This window comes from Sorghum bicolor, chromosome 2 (assembly GCF_000003195.3).
Source record: "Sorghum bicolor cultivar BTx623 chromosome 2, Sorghum_bicolor_NCBIv3, whole genome shotgun sequence".
NCBI lineage: Eukaryota > Viridiplantae > Streptophyta > Magnoliopsida > Poales > Poaceae > Sorghum > Sorghum bicolor.
The window spans coordinates 3,885,889-3,899,995 of NC_012871.2; the positions used below are offsets into that span (position 1 = coordinate 3,885,889).

General features: G+C 41.5%; 3 protein-coding genes across 4 annotated transcripts; 1 reads left to right on the forward strand and 2 right to left on the reverse strand.

The window, feature by feature from the left end:
• LOC8081142 lies at positions 646–3,411 on the reverse strand. 2 transcript variants are annotated; one of them, XM_021452639.1, is made up of 3 exons: positions 2,620–3,411; positions 1,209–1,279; positions 646–995 (listed from the first exon to the last, which is right to left on the reverse strand). In XM_021452639.1, the coding sequence occupies exons 1-3, from the start codon at positions 3,246–3,248 to the stop codon at positions 961–963; spliced, it is 735 nt and encodes a 244-aa protein (XP_021308314.1). In that variant the 5' UTR covers positions 3,249–3,411; the 3' UTR covers positions 646–960. The 2 variants fall into 2 exon arrangements, with proteins under 2 accessions (XP_021308314.1, XP_002461487.1); XM_002461442.2 differs by having other exon boundaries at positions 646–1,001.
• Positions 5,195–9,307, forward strand: LOC8081143 (BURP domain-containing protein 4). The gene is made up of 4 exons (XM_002459325.2): positions 5,195–5,385; positions 5,597–5,680; positions 7,966–8,016; positions 8,374–9,307. The coding sequence occupies exons 1-4, from the start codon at positions 5,211–5,213 to the stop codon at positions 9,141–9,143; spliced, it is 1,080 nt and encodes a 359-aa protein (XP_002459370.2). The 5' UTR covers positions 5,195–5,210; the 3' UTR covers positions 9,144–9,307.
• Positions 12,230–14,060, reverse strand: LOC8086433. Its single transcript, XM_002461443.2, has 7 exons — positions 13,867–14,060; positions 13,619–13,765; positions 13,328–13,498; positions 13,166–13,226; positions 12,993–13,078; positions 12,794–12,883; positions 12,230–12,668 (listed from the first exon to the last, which is right to left on the reverse strand). Exons 1-7 carry the CDS (start codon positions 14,014–14,016, stop codon positions 12,606–12,608), a joined length of 768 nt encoding a protein of 255 aa, XP_002461488.1. The 5' UTR covers positions 14,017–14,060; the 3' UTR covers positions 12,230–12,605.

A 14,107-nucleotide genomic window follows, 5' to 3' on the forward strand; every position in this document is an offset into this window, starting at 1 on the left:
TTGAATGGGCCTGGCCGCCTGGCCCATGCGCGTCCTAGTAAGGAAAACAATTATGAAAAAGAATAACTATTTACAAGAGCTGCTTTGAGATCCGTACTATTTTTAAAAGGGGAGTACTTTAGCAATTCTCGATCTATTTTTGTATTATTAAACAAGTAGCTCAAGTAAGGTTTACAGTAAACACACGTGGATGTGGACGTGGGAATGTGGGTAAAAAATCATACAATATAGTTGGCAATGCAACTACTAAAGCCTATCGTAGTCGGATAATGATTATTAGTCCCTCCATTCCAAATTAAGGGACAGTGACCGCATGCAGAAAAGATGATTAATATAGATGGACACAGTGACTGTCAGCAAAAATATTTATTACAGCGCCATGAAGATCGAAAGAGTCTTTTAATCTCTGTAGCCACCCACTTGGAGACATCAGCCTTAGATTTCTTTGGTTCTAATGGATGGCTGCATCAAAGACTTGTTGGTTTCGCTTAGACAAGAATATGTTCTTGTTACCTAGCGTGTGTGTTTTTGTGCTTTAGCTGAACTTTTTGAGTGGTGTTTGGAGATTTGTAATAATTGGCCCGACTCTATTTTTGGATAGATGAAGCCGATTTTATATTCATTATCTAAAAAAACATATAGCAATATCTAGAAAAATTACTGGCTCCCATCAACTTCATGGTTGACGTTTCAGACCATGTTAATGACTTGTTTGCGGCTCTCCTTGGCTCACATCAAGCTTTTATGTTGACCGAAGGAAAATTGTAATACTTTTATGTTGACCGAAGGAAAATTGTAATAATCACAGTTCTTTTTTTCGCGAACATATATGTGCCGGGGCACAAGTGTTTCTTTAAGAGGATATAATAACCATAGTTCCGGTTCCAGCCGTATGCATGTTATCGATCTGATCTGGCCAATGGGCTAGCCAAAGCCATACTGATTATCAGCCTCGCGATCTCAGCGGTCCACCGTTATTTCAAAAGCTGCCCCTCCTGAAACTGAAATAATGTTTATCTCAGCGGTTCACTGTTATTTCAAAAGCTAGCCAAAGCCATACTGATCATCAGCCTCGCTATCTCAGCTAATGATTTATGCGGTGATAGGCTGACTGAAGCTAATTTGTTATGAGAGAAAAATATTATTTCTCGCTTGAACTATTAGCTTGGTTTATTAGCTATAGAATAGTATTTTTCTCTCCGATGTACCTGTTGATGCCTGGTCGTCATTCTTCTCGGATAGTAGTGGTTGCCAATCGAACTCGTTGCTTTCATTTGCTCTACAGAATTAGACACATGTTATATAGTATGCTGCAATCATGTTAAACATGAAATTTCTCTTAATGAAAATATGTGCTCCGCAAATTGCTTCTCCACACACACACAATCCCCACCCCATCCCACCACCTCCACACCCCCACCCACACAAAAAAAAAATATTAGTCTCTATTAAAAGCAGAAATGTTTCTTCCATACGATGATATTCCTTTCACCCAATAACAAGTGTGTTCACCTAAAAATATGTGCCCTGCAAATTTCTTTTCGTGTGTGTGCGCGCGCACACACAAATCCCCCACCCCACCCCGCGCGCACACACAAATCCCCCACCCCACCCCCACTCCACCCCAACGCTCCCACGCACCACCAACCACCACACAAAAAACAATATTTCTCTACTATTTAAAAGTAAAGTGTTAACTTCAAAAAAAAAACCCAAGTGTTTCTTCCATATGACATCCTTTTCATCTAATGACAAGTGTGTCCGAGCTTCTTCTAATGGCTTAGAACCTTGCTCTCCCATGGTCAACCATAACTCTGGTGACACCATTAATTTTTTTATGACCATCTAATGGCTTAGATTAATTTAAAGGGTTCTGTAGGAAAAGATCTTTATTGTTGGAAAAGTGTTTAACTGTCAGCGTAGGTTAACCATTTAGCTACACTCTATCTGTGGGCGATTGTCTTAACTGGCAGCAAAACTTTCGCGGTTAATTTTACCATACGTGGCTATTTCCAAACTGTCGACAGAATCTTGACAAGAGGCTATCTGTTGGGAAAGGTACTCTTTGCTCACTTCAGAAAGTGTCAGCAAAGATGGATCGTGTCAATTAACGTATGCATATATTGTGCAAATATACGTATATGTAGAAATGTAAATATATAATGATAATGATTCAGTTGCGTCTTAATAACATGTTGGTATAATTTGTTTTACTCGTTAATTTCGGTTTCGAGCCACTGTACGTCTGTACCTATATATAATTTGATGTACTTTGGAGCAAATGAATATATAAAGGGGGTGTTTAATTCTTCTTTCATCTAAAAATTTTTAGATTTTGGTCTATCATTTTATATAATAAAACTAAATACTATATAATTTTTTTGGCAAGAAGATAACTATTCTTTATTTTTTAATTTTAACCTTAAGAGACAAAAAAAACCAAAGAGCCTCAAGAGGCCATTATAAAGGTAATAAATTAATAGAATTAAACGTTATTCTGAAAATTTTAATATTTTGTATTGTATCATTCCAAAATAGTTGACATTATTTTGTATTTTGTATTTCAGGGGAACTAAGCATGCCTAAAAAAAATGAAACAGGAGTGTTGAGCTAGGTGACCTTGCGGGCCGCTGGGCGTCCGAATGATTGTTCTTGTTCGCAGTATGCCCACCCTGCTGCTGCTGCTGCTGCCGCTGCATGACTCCGACGAGCACCTGCTCGACGCGATGCGTAGCGTCGATCTGGGTGACGACGGGGAGCAAGTGGGTGTACACCTCGTCGACGTCCTTGTTGGCGCGCTCCAGCCTCCTGGCCATCTCGTAGCTCCTGGCGAAGCCCAAGAGACAGCAGCAGGTGCTCATGGACATGGACATGGACATGGACGCCACGAGGCGGTCCACCTTGCTCACCGTTGCCTCTATCCTCCTCGCCAGCACCGTCCTGACGGCTTGCGCTGTAGTGGCCGTCGTCGTGCTGGCGCCGCCCTTCTTCTCCTCCTCGGCCGGCGATGATGGTAGCAGCTGCAGCAGGTCGCGGAGCCACACCACGCGCTTCGTCAGCCGCCGGCGCTCCTTGTTGTTGTGCCAGGTCTGCTTCACCCTCAAGCACAGGGCGGCCACCACGCAGGCCACCGCACATCCTATAATGGTGATCACGACCAATAGCAGAGTGAGCAACCGCGCTGTGGCCTCGTCGTCCCGTGGACTCGAGGAAGGAGGAGGGGCGGGGAGGCTGCTGCTGTCCGCCATGGTGTGGTTTGTGTTGAATTTGGGCCGGGTTGTTGTGCGTTTTTTTTTCCCCAACTTGTTTCTTTTATTACTTCTAAAATACTCTCGGTTTTGATCCGTCCATCCACGTCCACATAAAGTTTTTTGATTGGGTCCGTCTAATGCAATTTCGGTTGCAAATGTTTCATCTTTTTCAAGTAGACTCTGTTACGTCCACCACATGAGGATAAGAGGGGTTGCAGGTGGATAGCTAGTGCGGGAGAAGGAGAGCTTCAAAAATATGTGGATATATATTCAGATAAGAATTCTATACCTAATAATATAAGGCAACTTCAAGAGACTCTTTATATAGAGATTTTAATTTAATCAAAAATCACTAATACAAAAACGATTTTATCTAAGACTAGCTAGCTAGGGCCTCTATCTGTGACGGTGAAAAGTACCTATATAAAAACTGATGTGATGATTAAGCCATATATTTCACACTGCAATAAAATTGTTAAGGGCATCTTGTATATTTGAATATTGCCAATCGTCTTTAAAAATCAATTTCTAAAGATGGTTGGAGTTTCTGGCTGCAACTAGAAATGTCTCTATTTGTAGAGGCGGTTGCACGAATTTGTTAGCTCGTCTGGTTGTTGCCTAATCGGTCGTGAAGTGCCATTTGTAAAGCCCCTTCCATACTAGTGCACACATGTTTTATGATAAAGAATTGGAATGATGCTTAGAATCACTAACCTAGCTTGGACATGTGTGTAATTACCTATTCATATTTTTAAAATTTAAATAGATACGGGCATCCCACCTGAGTTGAGTCTTGCATGCCATGAATGGACCAATATGTAGAGCTTCTCGCATGCAAGGAAGTGTATAGGAAAAGGGTCGGCATCGAAGAATCTCAAATCAAACGTGAATTTTGTTATGGGTTTGTTTGTATTAACTTCATCATCTATATATATAGAGAGAGAAGAGACTAGCTAATGCACGTGTGTTGCTACAACTAACAAAATTTATTACGGAAACTAATGCTTTGCATGAGATACTTGTCATGCATTGTATCTTGTGCATGCACAATATATACTTTGCATTCTTGTGAATATTAACACCCACCACTTTACAAATGTAGGTACAGATTTATGTCACAACATTGTAATAATCAAATTCAGACACAAGAAAAAATAAATAATGTTCCTAGTGATAAAAGAGAATATCATACTCTAGAACCTCGAATCCCCATTCTGTGTATATGACACTATGTGTGACCTTCTGTAGTCGAGAGTAGAGAAGCATAACATGTGATGGAAGGGGGAGACAAACCATGGGAGGCAATGCTTAACTATATTTTGAGTAACCATATATTCCCTTCGTTCTAAATTATAAGATTTTTTGATATTGCTTTTACTATATATTTAGACTAGACATAGTGTATATCTAAGTGCATAGTAAAAATTGTGAATCTAGAAAAGCCAAAACGTCTTATAGATTAGAATGGAGTAAGTATAATATAAATACATAACATAATATATATGATATGATATTAAATGATAAGATATGATATTAAATGATAAGATATGATATTAAATGATAAAATATAATTTGATTTGATAATGATATCAAGAGAGGAGATGAAATCAAGATAGAAAATAAGGAAGATTTTGAGCATTAAAGATAGAGATAGACAAAATATACAAGCATAATATAATATAATATAATATAATATAATATAATATAATATAATATAATATAATATAATATAATATAATATAATATAATATAATATAATATAATATAATATAATATAATATAATATAATATAATATAATATAATATAATATAATATAATATAATATAATATAATATGAGAGAGATCCCCTTAGATTACTGTGTCACCTATCTCTATAAATTTCTCCTCTCTCCTCGTCCACACACACCTTAACGAAACTCTTTGCCCCTTACCTTCCATTTTTAATAAAACCTTTATCCATGGCCCGAGGTATCATACTGCTCCTACTTGTTATTACCTTCACCGTGGCCACGGCAATGTCATCCCCGTCGATAAGTATCAAACAGAGTTTCATGGGGAAGAGATCCAACTCATTATCATCGTCGATGGCAACACTGGACTCTGATTCTAGCTCTGGTAAACACAAACTCCAACAAGGTTCTCATTTTATACTGATTATTTATTAAAAATTAGTGAGCTTCGAACGAGTAAATGCATAACTTTTACTTTCTACACTACTAATTATCATTATGCTCAACATCACAGTATATTCAACTCCTCGTGAAGGGGAAAAGTCCTTCAAGCCGGAGACATATGCGGTGACCTGGGGCCCCACCAGACCAACAGTCACATGGTGATGTTACTACACGTCAAAACTCCTTTGCACCGGAGGCATATGCGGTGAACTGGGCCCCACCAGACCAACAATCACACGGAGATGTTGCTACAAGTCAACACTCCTTTCCGCCGCAGGCATATCCGATGAAATGGAAGCGATCAAACCAGCATTTGCAAAGTGATATTGCTGCACACCAGAGCTTCTTCACACCGGAGGCATATGCGGTGAACTGGAGCCCACCAGACCAGCACTCCCATGGTGATGTCGTTGCACGCCAAGACTCCTTCGAGCATGAGGCATATCGCGGAATTCTTCCCGTCCGAACGTTCGGACGAAAACCTTCGTCCGATGATTCCCGCTCTTTTTTTTCCGCGCCAAAAGTTGCAGACGCATGTGCGCCTGGGCGCCCGACCGGCAGCAGCAGTTCCCACGCGTACAGTTTATTGGGCATCTTCTTTGACTGTTTCTACTGGCCGGGAGGTGTTCTGGGAGCCCACGTGATGAGGTACGTGGCTTTCTTTTCCTTTTTTTATTTTTTTGTTTTCTTACGTTGCTTTTTTATTATTATTATTTTATTTTGTATTTATTCTCTTCATTTTTATTATACTCTAATTTTTTTTTCTTATTCCTCATATCCTTTCTTTCCTTTTCCTTTTCTTTTATTTTATTTTTTATTTCTCTTTTTAATTTTCATGCTTCTTTTTCTATTTTTTTATTTTGTGTTTTACATATTTTTTATTATTCATTTCACTTTCTTTTATATTTTGTATGTTTCTTTTATTTCTTTTTCTTTTCATTCCTTTTTTCTGATTACTTTTATTTTTTTTCTTCACTTTATCTTCTACTTTTTATTTCATGTTGTTTTCATTATTATATCATGATTTATTTTTCTATGTCTTTGACACATGTGCAGTACGAATCTTTATGTAAGGATTGGGTTTGGTATTTTTAGAAGAATTTTTACGTAATTAACTCCTAGTAAGCTGTTCATTAGTTTTCTTTTTTATTTTTTATATTTCTTTTTCTTTTCTTATTTTTTATTCTATGTTACTTTACACTAATTAATTATTTTATTTTTCACATACATATTTATTTCTTATTTTCCTATATATTTATCATTTGTTATTCATGCTTTATGTTTATTTTCTCTTCTTTGCTTTTCATTTTTATATTATTATTGTTGTTACTATAATTGATTAATTTTAATTTATGCTCTGATTTTTATATTCTATATTCCATGAGATGTTTATATAGTATACAGTTATGTTCTACGATGTTTTTTATGATCATATGGTATATAATATCATGTTCTGTGATGTTTTTATGATGTTCCTGTAATATAAATTTGACATTTTATGTTACTTTTTGTGATGTTCACATGTTATAAATGTGATGTTCTATGATGTTTTTATGTCTGTGGCTGTGATGTTTTATGATATTTTTTGTGATGTCCGTGTAGTATACATGTGATGTTCACGTCGTATATAATGATGTTCTATGATGTATTTCGTGATGTTCATGTAGAATACATGTGGTGTTCTATTACGTGTTTGTGATGTTCTACGGTTCTAGTGGTGTTTACTTACTATATACGTGATGTTCTACAATATATTTAGTGATGTTCACTTACTATATATGTGATGTTCTATTATGTATTTAGTTGTATCTATGGTTTATTTAATGTTGTTCGTGTAGTATATATGTTCTATTATGTTTTCTATGTTTGCACAATGTATGATGTTCTATAATATATTTAGTGATTTTTTATGGTGTATTTACTGTTATTCACTTAGTATATGTGATATTCTATAGTCTATTTTAGGACGTTTAAAAAGTATACGTGTTATATTCATTTTTATTTTTCTTTATTATGTTTTCTCTTATGCTTTACTCTAAATTTTATTGTTATTTACTATTTAAGTTATCTGTCTATATTTATTTTTATATTATATTATCATCAATCTAAACTAGAATATTATTATTCTAAACTGAGAACATTTTTTTATTGAAGACGGAACATTGTTTCTATAAACCTAGAACATCATCTCTGCTCAATAATGTTCTATCTTCATAAGATAAATGTTCGTTAATAAAATATTATCTAAATATATCCATGTGGGATCTTATTTTGAAGGATTTATTGTAACAAAACCGATGGTGCAATCGGAATTTAATTTGAATGATTACTATAAAAGTTATGGCTTTTTTAAAATCTGTTTAAAACTATCTGCAAGCGCCAGTTCAGATGACGTGGGATGAGATGAGTGTGAATCAAAATCTGCCGCGTGCTACTATTGGACTGTAGGTGCTAGGCGGGAAAATCTATTGGTAAACAACAAAAAAATTTGGCGGGAGTCTGCCGGACGACGGAATCGGTCCGAACGCCGGACCCGAAGAGCCCCCGACATATCGGGTGATATGGAATCAACCGACGCAAGGCGATTCTGGTGCACGCACAATTTTTTTTTACCTTATCGTGATGAATTCATATTTCTTGGGATTAACTGAACTATATACCATTTCATGATGACTTAAGGCCTTGTTTAGATCTATTTTTTTTTTGAATTTTGACATCGTAGTATTTTCGTTTTTATTTAATAAACATTGTTCAATCATGAAATAACTAGACTTAAAAATTCGTCTTACAATTTACAGACAAACTATGTAATTAGTTTTTATTTTTATTTATATTTAATGCTCTATGCATGTGTCGTAATATTCGATGTAATAGAGAATCTTGAAAAGTTTTTGATTTTTTATAAACAAGGCCTTAACAAAGAGCCACCATGTATATTGCATTGCAGCAACGGATGCTGCTGCTGTGGCGAGGCCGCCATCACGCGGCGGCCATGGCCTGCATGTCGAGCCCGGGATGCTCTTCACGAGGAAGAGCTTGCTTCCGGGGACAGTCCTGCCGGACGGCACCAAGTTCGGCGGCGGCGACGGCTTCCCCGGTCCCCAGAGGTTCGTCCTACGGGCGGACGCGGACGCCATCCCTTTCAGCTACAGCCAGCTCGACACCATCCTGCGGATGTTCCGGATCCCTCGCGGATCCAACAAGGCGGAGCAAGTCGCCGCCACGCTCCGGACATGCGAGGGCGCCAACGAGTCCCCGTCCCCGGACCCTCACACCTGCGCCACCTCCGAGCAGGCGGCGACCGACTTCGCTGCCGCCTCGCTGGGGGTCAGTGCCAGCGAGCTGGTCGCCGTCGTCACCGTCGTCCACGGGAGGAAGGACGCCGCCAGGTACGTGGTGGCGCCAGACGGCGTCGCGCGCATCGGCAAGGCGGGAGCCGCCGCCGCGGTGCCGTGCCACCCTATGGCGTACCCGTACATGGTCCACTACTGCCACCGGCCGGCGGACGTGGAGGCGCTCCGCGTCGAGCTGACGGGGCTCGGAGGAGACGGCGGCCACGCGGAGGCCGGCGGCGCGACCGCGATCGCCATGTGCCACGCCAACACCACGAGCTGGGACGCCCGATACTTCGAGATGCTGAACGCGACGCGCGGGGAGGAGATCTGCCACTTCATGCCGCGGAACTACGTGCTGTGGCTGCCGGCTGCCGACCTGTAGGCACGCACGGGCACCAGGAACAAGTGCTGAATAAGAGAGAACAGTAAGTGATGAGTATGGATTAGCAGATTGTTTGTGGCTTTGTGAATCAACACAATACAACTTTACATTTTTCCCATGTAGAATGTTCATGAGAAACAATCTGCAGTATATTCGTTTGAAGCTGTTGGCTGATTTATTGTGAGAGAAAAACACTACTGAATGGCTGACAGATTCAGCTGACAAGCCCAAACGAACAAGGATTATTTTTGTCAGTATATCCACGACAGGGCTAAGGAGAAAATAGAAGGTTGGCAGGAGCGTTTGATTAGCATAGCAGGAAGAAGAGAACTCATTAAATCAGTGATTATAGCCCAGCCAGTATATCTAATGACATATATCAAACCTCCAAATAAATTCGTAAAGGAATTTGACAAGCTCAAGAGACGTTTCTTGTGGGCGGGACATGGTGACCTCTCTGGTTGCAAGTACAAGGTGGCATGGCCAATAGTGTAGGCCAACGGAGAATGATGGGCTAGGAATAAAAGACCTTGAAAGCTTTAGCAGGCTTCGATGGCCGTGGTTTGCCTGGGAAGTAGGGAACGACCATGGAACGACCTACAGATTCCGGTTGACAGTGCAGCAACTAAGGTGGAGCTGGGTACGTAATAGGTGCAAGGCAGTGTTCTGGACGTCGAGATGGCTACAAGGGGAGACGCTGGCTGTACTCTACCCGGCCTTATACAAGCATAGTAAGAGGAAAAACCGATCACTATGTTCGATGCGATAACACTAAATAGGTGGATCAGAGATACCGGTTACAATTTGACCCAACAACTAATTGCTGAATTTGTAAGCCTATGGGAAAGAGTTCAAGACGTTGTGCTATCAGAAACACAGGAGGACCGGATAGTCTGAATGCACACCGGGGATGAGCAAATTCAGCGAGGTCAGCGTATAACTTGCAGATGGAAGGATCCACCAGATGCACAACGACTAAACTAACATGGAAAACAAAGGCAGCTCCAAAGTGTAAATTTTCATATGGCTGCTAATGAAGGGTGGAATCTAGACAGCGGCGCGGTTGCAGGTGCGAGATTAGACAAATGAGTATTTTCTGTCAATGGTGCATAAGGAATTTAGAGACTGTAACTCATCTTTTTATAGAGTGTTGCGTCATAAAGAGCGTTTGGGAAAGGGTAGCTCACTGGATTCATGTCCCAAACCTAGCACTGGACAACTGTACTCATACAGACAATTTGCAAGAGTGGCTCTTGAGTATGGCCGATGGACAACCGGCGATCACCAGAGAAGGCGTCAAATCTCTACTCATACTTGTCATCTCGTAGATATGGAGGGAAAGGAACAATAGAGTTTTTAGGAAGATCTCCAGGTCTGTGCGGCAGATCCTTAGCAGCATCCAAGATGAGGCAAGGACTTGGGCTTATACCGGAAACAAAGGCCTGCAACTATTGTTGGCGGCAGGGACGCAGGAAAATATTCTTGGCCAACAATCTGGGCATAGTGCAGTTGCTACCAATCCTAGTATGTAGTCTGTCCTACTAATTTTAATAGGGGTGGCGAGGGGTTCAATCTTAAGCAAAAAGGGTGGCTGGGGCGGGCACAACTTGTGCCACACTGTGTGTTTGGTTCATTTCCTATACAAGCCTGACTAGCAAAACTAAGCCAGGCTAGTCCAAGCCTACCCCTAGCAAGCTAAGACATGTTTGTTTGATTGCGTGCACTGCTGAGCCTGGCTAGGATGAGTTGTTGTTTGGTTTGGATATAATCACCTATGAGTTTACCCTCCTTTTCTCCTTCACAAGTGGACTTAAGCGTGCTCACGGCCGGATCTGCAGCAAAGGAGAAGGTGCTCCGGCAGGGTCTCCATGGTGGCCACGACTACCGGTGACCAACAACAGGGCGGGGTTGCGGGCGGGGAAGAAGCCCATGGCTTGCATCGTGGTCCTTAGTCGCGGAGGAGTACGGTGAGACAATGATGTCAGAAGGTGTTGCGTCTGGGAGGTGAGGAGAAGCAGCACATGGGCTAGCACGGAGCCGACTGGAGTCTGGCTCCAGAAGAAACACCAACCTAATGTTTTTATTTTGGCCTGGCTGTACATGACCAGATAAAGCCTGGCTCCAGAGGCTGGCCAGACAACCAAACAACCAAAATTTGGCCTATCCAAGGAAAAGGCTAGGTTTGGAGGACAACCAAACACACCCTATATGACTATAATAAGCCCCATATTGTAATCCTGTTTATACTTCAACTTCGCTCTTATCAATGAAAGCCAATAACGGATCTTTTGAAAAAAAAATAAATTACTATTTAATTTATGGTTTCCTATTTAGCCGTAAATTGTGAGAAAGTGACTTCCGGTTTCCAGAGGCCATGAATATCCAACAATAAGTCAAACAGATAAGATGGCATTGCAACATCATGACACATGGACTCCAAATGCAATTCGAAGATTTACTATATTCCCTTCTTATATATACTGATATATGCAAAGAATAAAAATGATACGTTCGTCAAGAGAAAATAGACATCCATGTCCACTTAAACATTAAATATATTAACTCAATAAACAAGACCATCCCGATCTTATATTAAAAAAACAGCAATTTTGAGGATGTGCCAGAAGTAAAATTTTATAAACTTAGAAATTGTATACTAGCACATTTTAAACTTTCTACTTTAGAATTTAAAACTTTGTACCATTTCTAACACTAGAGCAGTAGGATGAGCATTGATGTACACCTTTCTTTTCAATTATTTTAAGCTTATGATTCATGGGATCAAGAACATTTGAAACCTAGAATGTACAAGAAACAATGCTCCCATCGCTGAACTAAGTGATTTGACAGAGCTCTGCAAGCAGGCTAGCAGGCCATGAATATCCAACAAGAAGTCAAACAGATAATTAGATGGCATTGCAACATTCTGACACATGTGCCTCGTGATGTTTCAAAACCTTAATATTGGGGGCTACATGGACTCCAAATGCAATTTGAAGATTAACTATATTCCCTTGTCATATATATACTGATATATGCAAAGAATAAAAATGGCACGATCATCAAGAGGAAAGACATCCATCCACTTAAACATTAAATATATTAACTCAATAAACAAGACCATCCCGATCTTATATTAAGAAAACAGCAATTTTGAGGATGTGCCAGAAGTAAAATTAGCTAGAAGAGAGTCCAAGCTTTACAGTATGTTGCTAGTACAATTTCCCTTTACCGATAGTCGATAGAGGACTCATGAGGTAAGACACCGATAGTTCAGATAGGACACGGCCCAACTACAGACAGGCGGAAATAATTCGGATTTCCACTCCGCAATATATCCTAACAAAATACAAGTACATGTCGCTTTCCAATGAACCCAATGTTTCTGAAAATTATGCCTTGGATACAACTACAATGCCAAAGCAATGAGCCTTTTTCTTTGCGAATACGTAAAAACAAGATTTATATTGTTATATATTTCACAAGAGATGATCTCACATCCTCCAAGAAAGCAGCTGCCTCATCCTGCAAAGCAGATGAACAAAAATCGCATAAGTAGTAAAACTAGGAAATAATGCAGATGATCAAAGATGTACCATACTCCTAGTCTATTCAGCACATTTGATAGTCAGCTGAGACACAGCGTCCACCTGATTACTCGTCTTCGCACTTGCAATATTCTCATCAAGAAGTGTTAATATGGATATATTGAGCTCATTCCGCTCCACCATTTCCAGCAACTGCGTAAAATTAGTTAACAACAGCAACCAATTTATTAACTGACCGATCGAGGAGTTTCAGGGGGAAAAAAGTTGAAAGAGTTTTATTTAATCCTTGTATGGATCTTACAGTCGATTTTCTGTCACTTGATTGCAGGATCTTCATGAGCCGTTCTTTCGCCGTAACAAGGTCGTTCTGCAACTTGTCATACGCCTCTGCAATACCAGGAACCGTTACAGTTAGACACGGCTATAATGTAGATTTCACGCTAATGCCGACCGTCAGTGCAGAGTTTAACTGACCAACTCCCTCAAGAAGAACCTTCTGCATCGCCTCCAGCTCGATCAGTCTGTCTTCCATCTCCTGCATTTTTTTGTTTACAACAAAAAGAAAAGATTGATTTCAGCAGAGTTCAGCCGGTTCATCATTCTAATCTGCAGTCTACAAAGGAAGGGTAGGCCTACCGCTGTTCTGGTGACTGCAAATTTGATCTGTGCTATTTCGCGCGAGATATGGCCGAAGAAGTCGTGGTTGAGCCTCGGCCGTAGCCTGCCGATCTCGATCTCGATCTCGCGCGCGTCGGTGTCGAGGAAGAACTCGACGAGGCCGGCGTCCGTGTCCGGGATCACCCGCGCCTATCCTAGCAGCAGTTGGACAGTAGGAACGCGGCCGTCAGGAGCGGGGGTGCCGCCGTCGCCGCTGCCCCATGCCCAGAAAACGGAACGCCGGTAGGTGGGGGAGGAAGACGCACGCACCTCGCGCTCGTTGCGGCGGCGCTCCTTCTCCTCGCGCACCTGGCGCTCGAAGGCCTCGCGCGCGTCGGAGTCCCTCTCGAGGCGGCGGCGGAACTCGAGGCGCGCGATGTGGCCGCCCTGCGGCGCGCCCAGGATGCCCTCGGGGTCCTGCCCAACCCAAAGGCAGTCAGCCGTCTCTCATAGTCAAGAAACGAGTGGCCGCGCCGCTGGGGTAAAACCACCACAGAGACAGAGAGAAGAATTACTACCCATCCGATGCAGGAGATCTTGGCGGGCACGGCGCGGCGCCTCGTCGTGGGGGCACGTCGGGCGGCAGCGGCCGCGGCAGGGCGGGGCGCGAGGTGGGGCCGCTGGAGGATGGCGCCACGGAGGGAGACGGAGGAGGAAGCCATGGCCATGAGCTGCGGAGCAGAGGTGGAGTAGAGTGTAGAGCAGAGAGCAGCAGGGTACGTACGTTATCCGCTACAAACAAAATCGTCACAATCGGCA

Excerpts from the sequence above, each read along its gene's own strand:
- LOC8081142 (XM_002461442.2), bottom strand. The coding sequence starts at position 3,248 with ATGGCGGACAGCAGCAGCCTCCCCGCCCCTCCTCCTTCCTCGAGTCCA. Across the intron at positions 1,280-2,619 it reads GACGCCCAGCGGCCCGCAAG|AGCAAATGAAAGCAACGAGT; the intron begins GTCACCTAGCTC and ends CTAATTCTGTAG. Across the intron at positions 1,002-1,208 it reads TGACGACCAGGCATCAACAG|TTTCAGGAGGGGCAGCTTTT; the intron begins GTACATCGGAGA and ends ACATTATTTCAG.
- LOC8081143 (XM_002459325.2), top strand. The coding sequence starts at position 5,211 with ATGGCCCGAGGTATCATACTGCTCCTACTTGTTATTACCTTCACCGTG. Across the intron at positions 5,386-5,596 it reads TGGTAAACACAAACTCCAAC|CACGTCAAAACTCCTTTGCA; the intron begins AAGGTTCTCATT and ends GTGATGTTACTA. Across the intron at positions 8,017-8,373 it reads ACCGACGCAAGGCGATTCTG|CAACGGATGCTGCTGCTGTG; the intron begins GTGCACGCACAA and ends ATTGCATTGCAG.
- LOC8086433 (XM_002461443.2), bottom strand. The coding sequence starts at position 14,016 with ATGGCCATGGCTTCCTCCTCCGTCTCCCTCCGTGGCGCCATCCTCCAG. Across the intron at positions 13,227-13,327 it reads TTGCAGTCACCAGAACAGCG|GAGATGGAAGACAGACTGAT; the intron begins GTAGGCCTACCC and ends AAAAAAATGCAG. Across the intron at positions 12,669-12,793 it reads GTGCGAAGACGAGTAATCAG|GATGAGGCAGCTGCTTTCTT; the intron begins GTGGACGCTGTG and ends TCTGCTTTGCAG.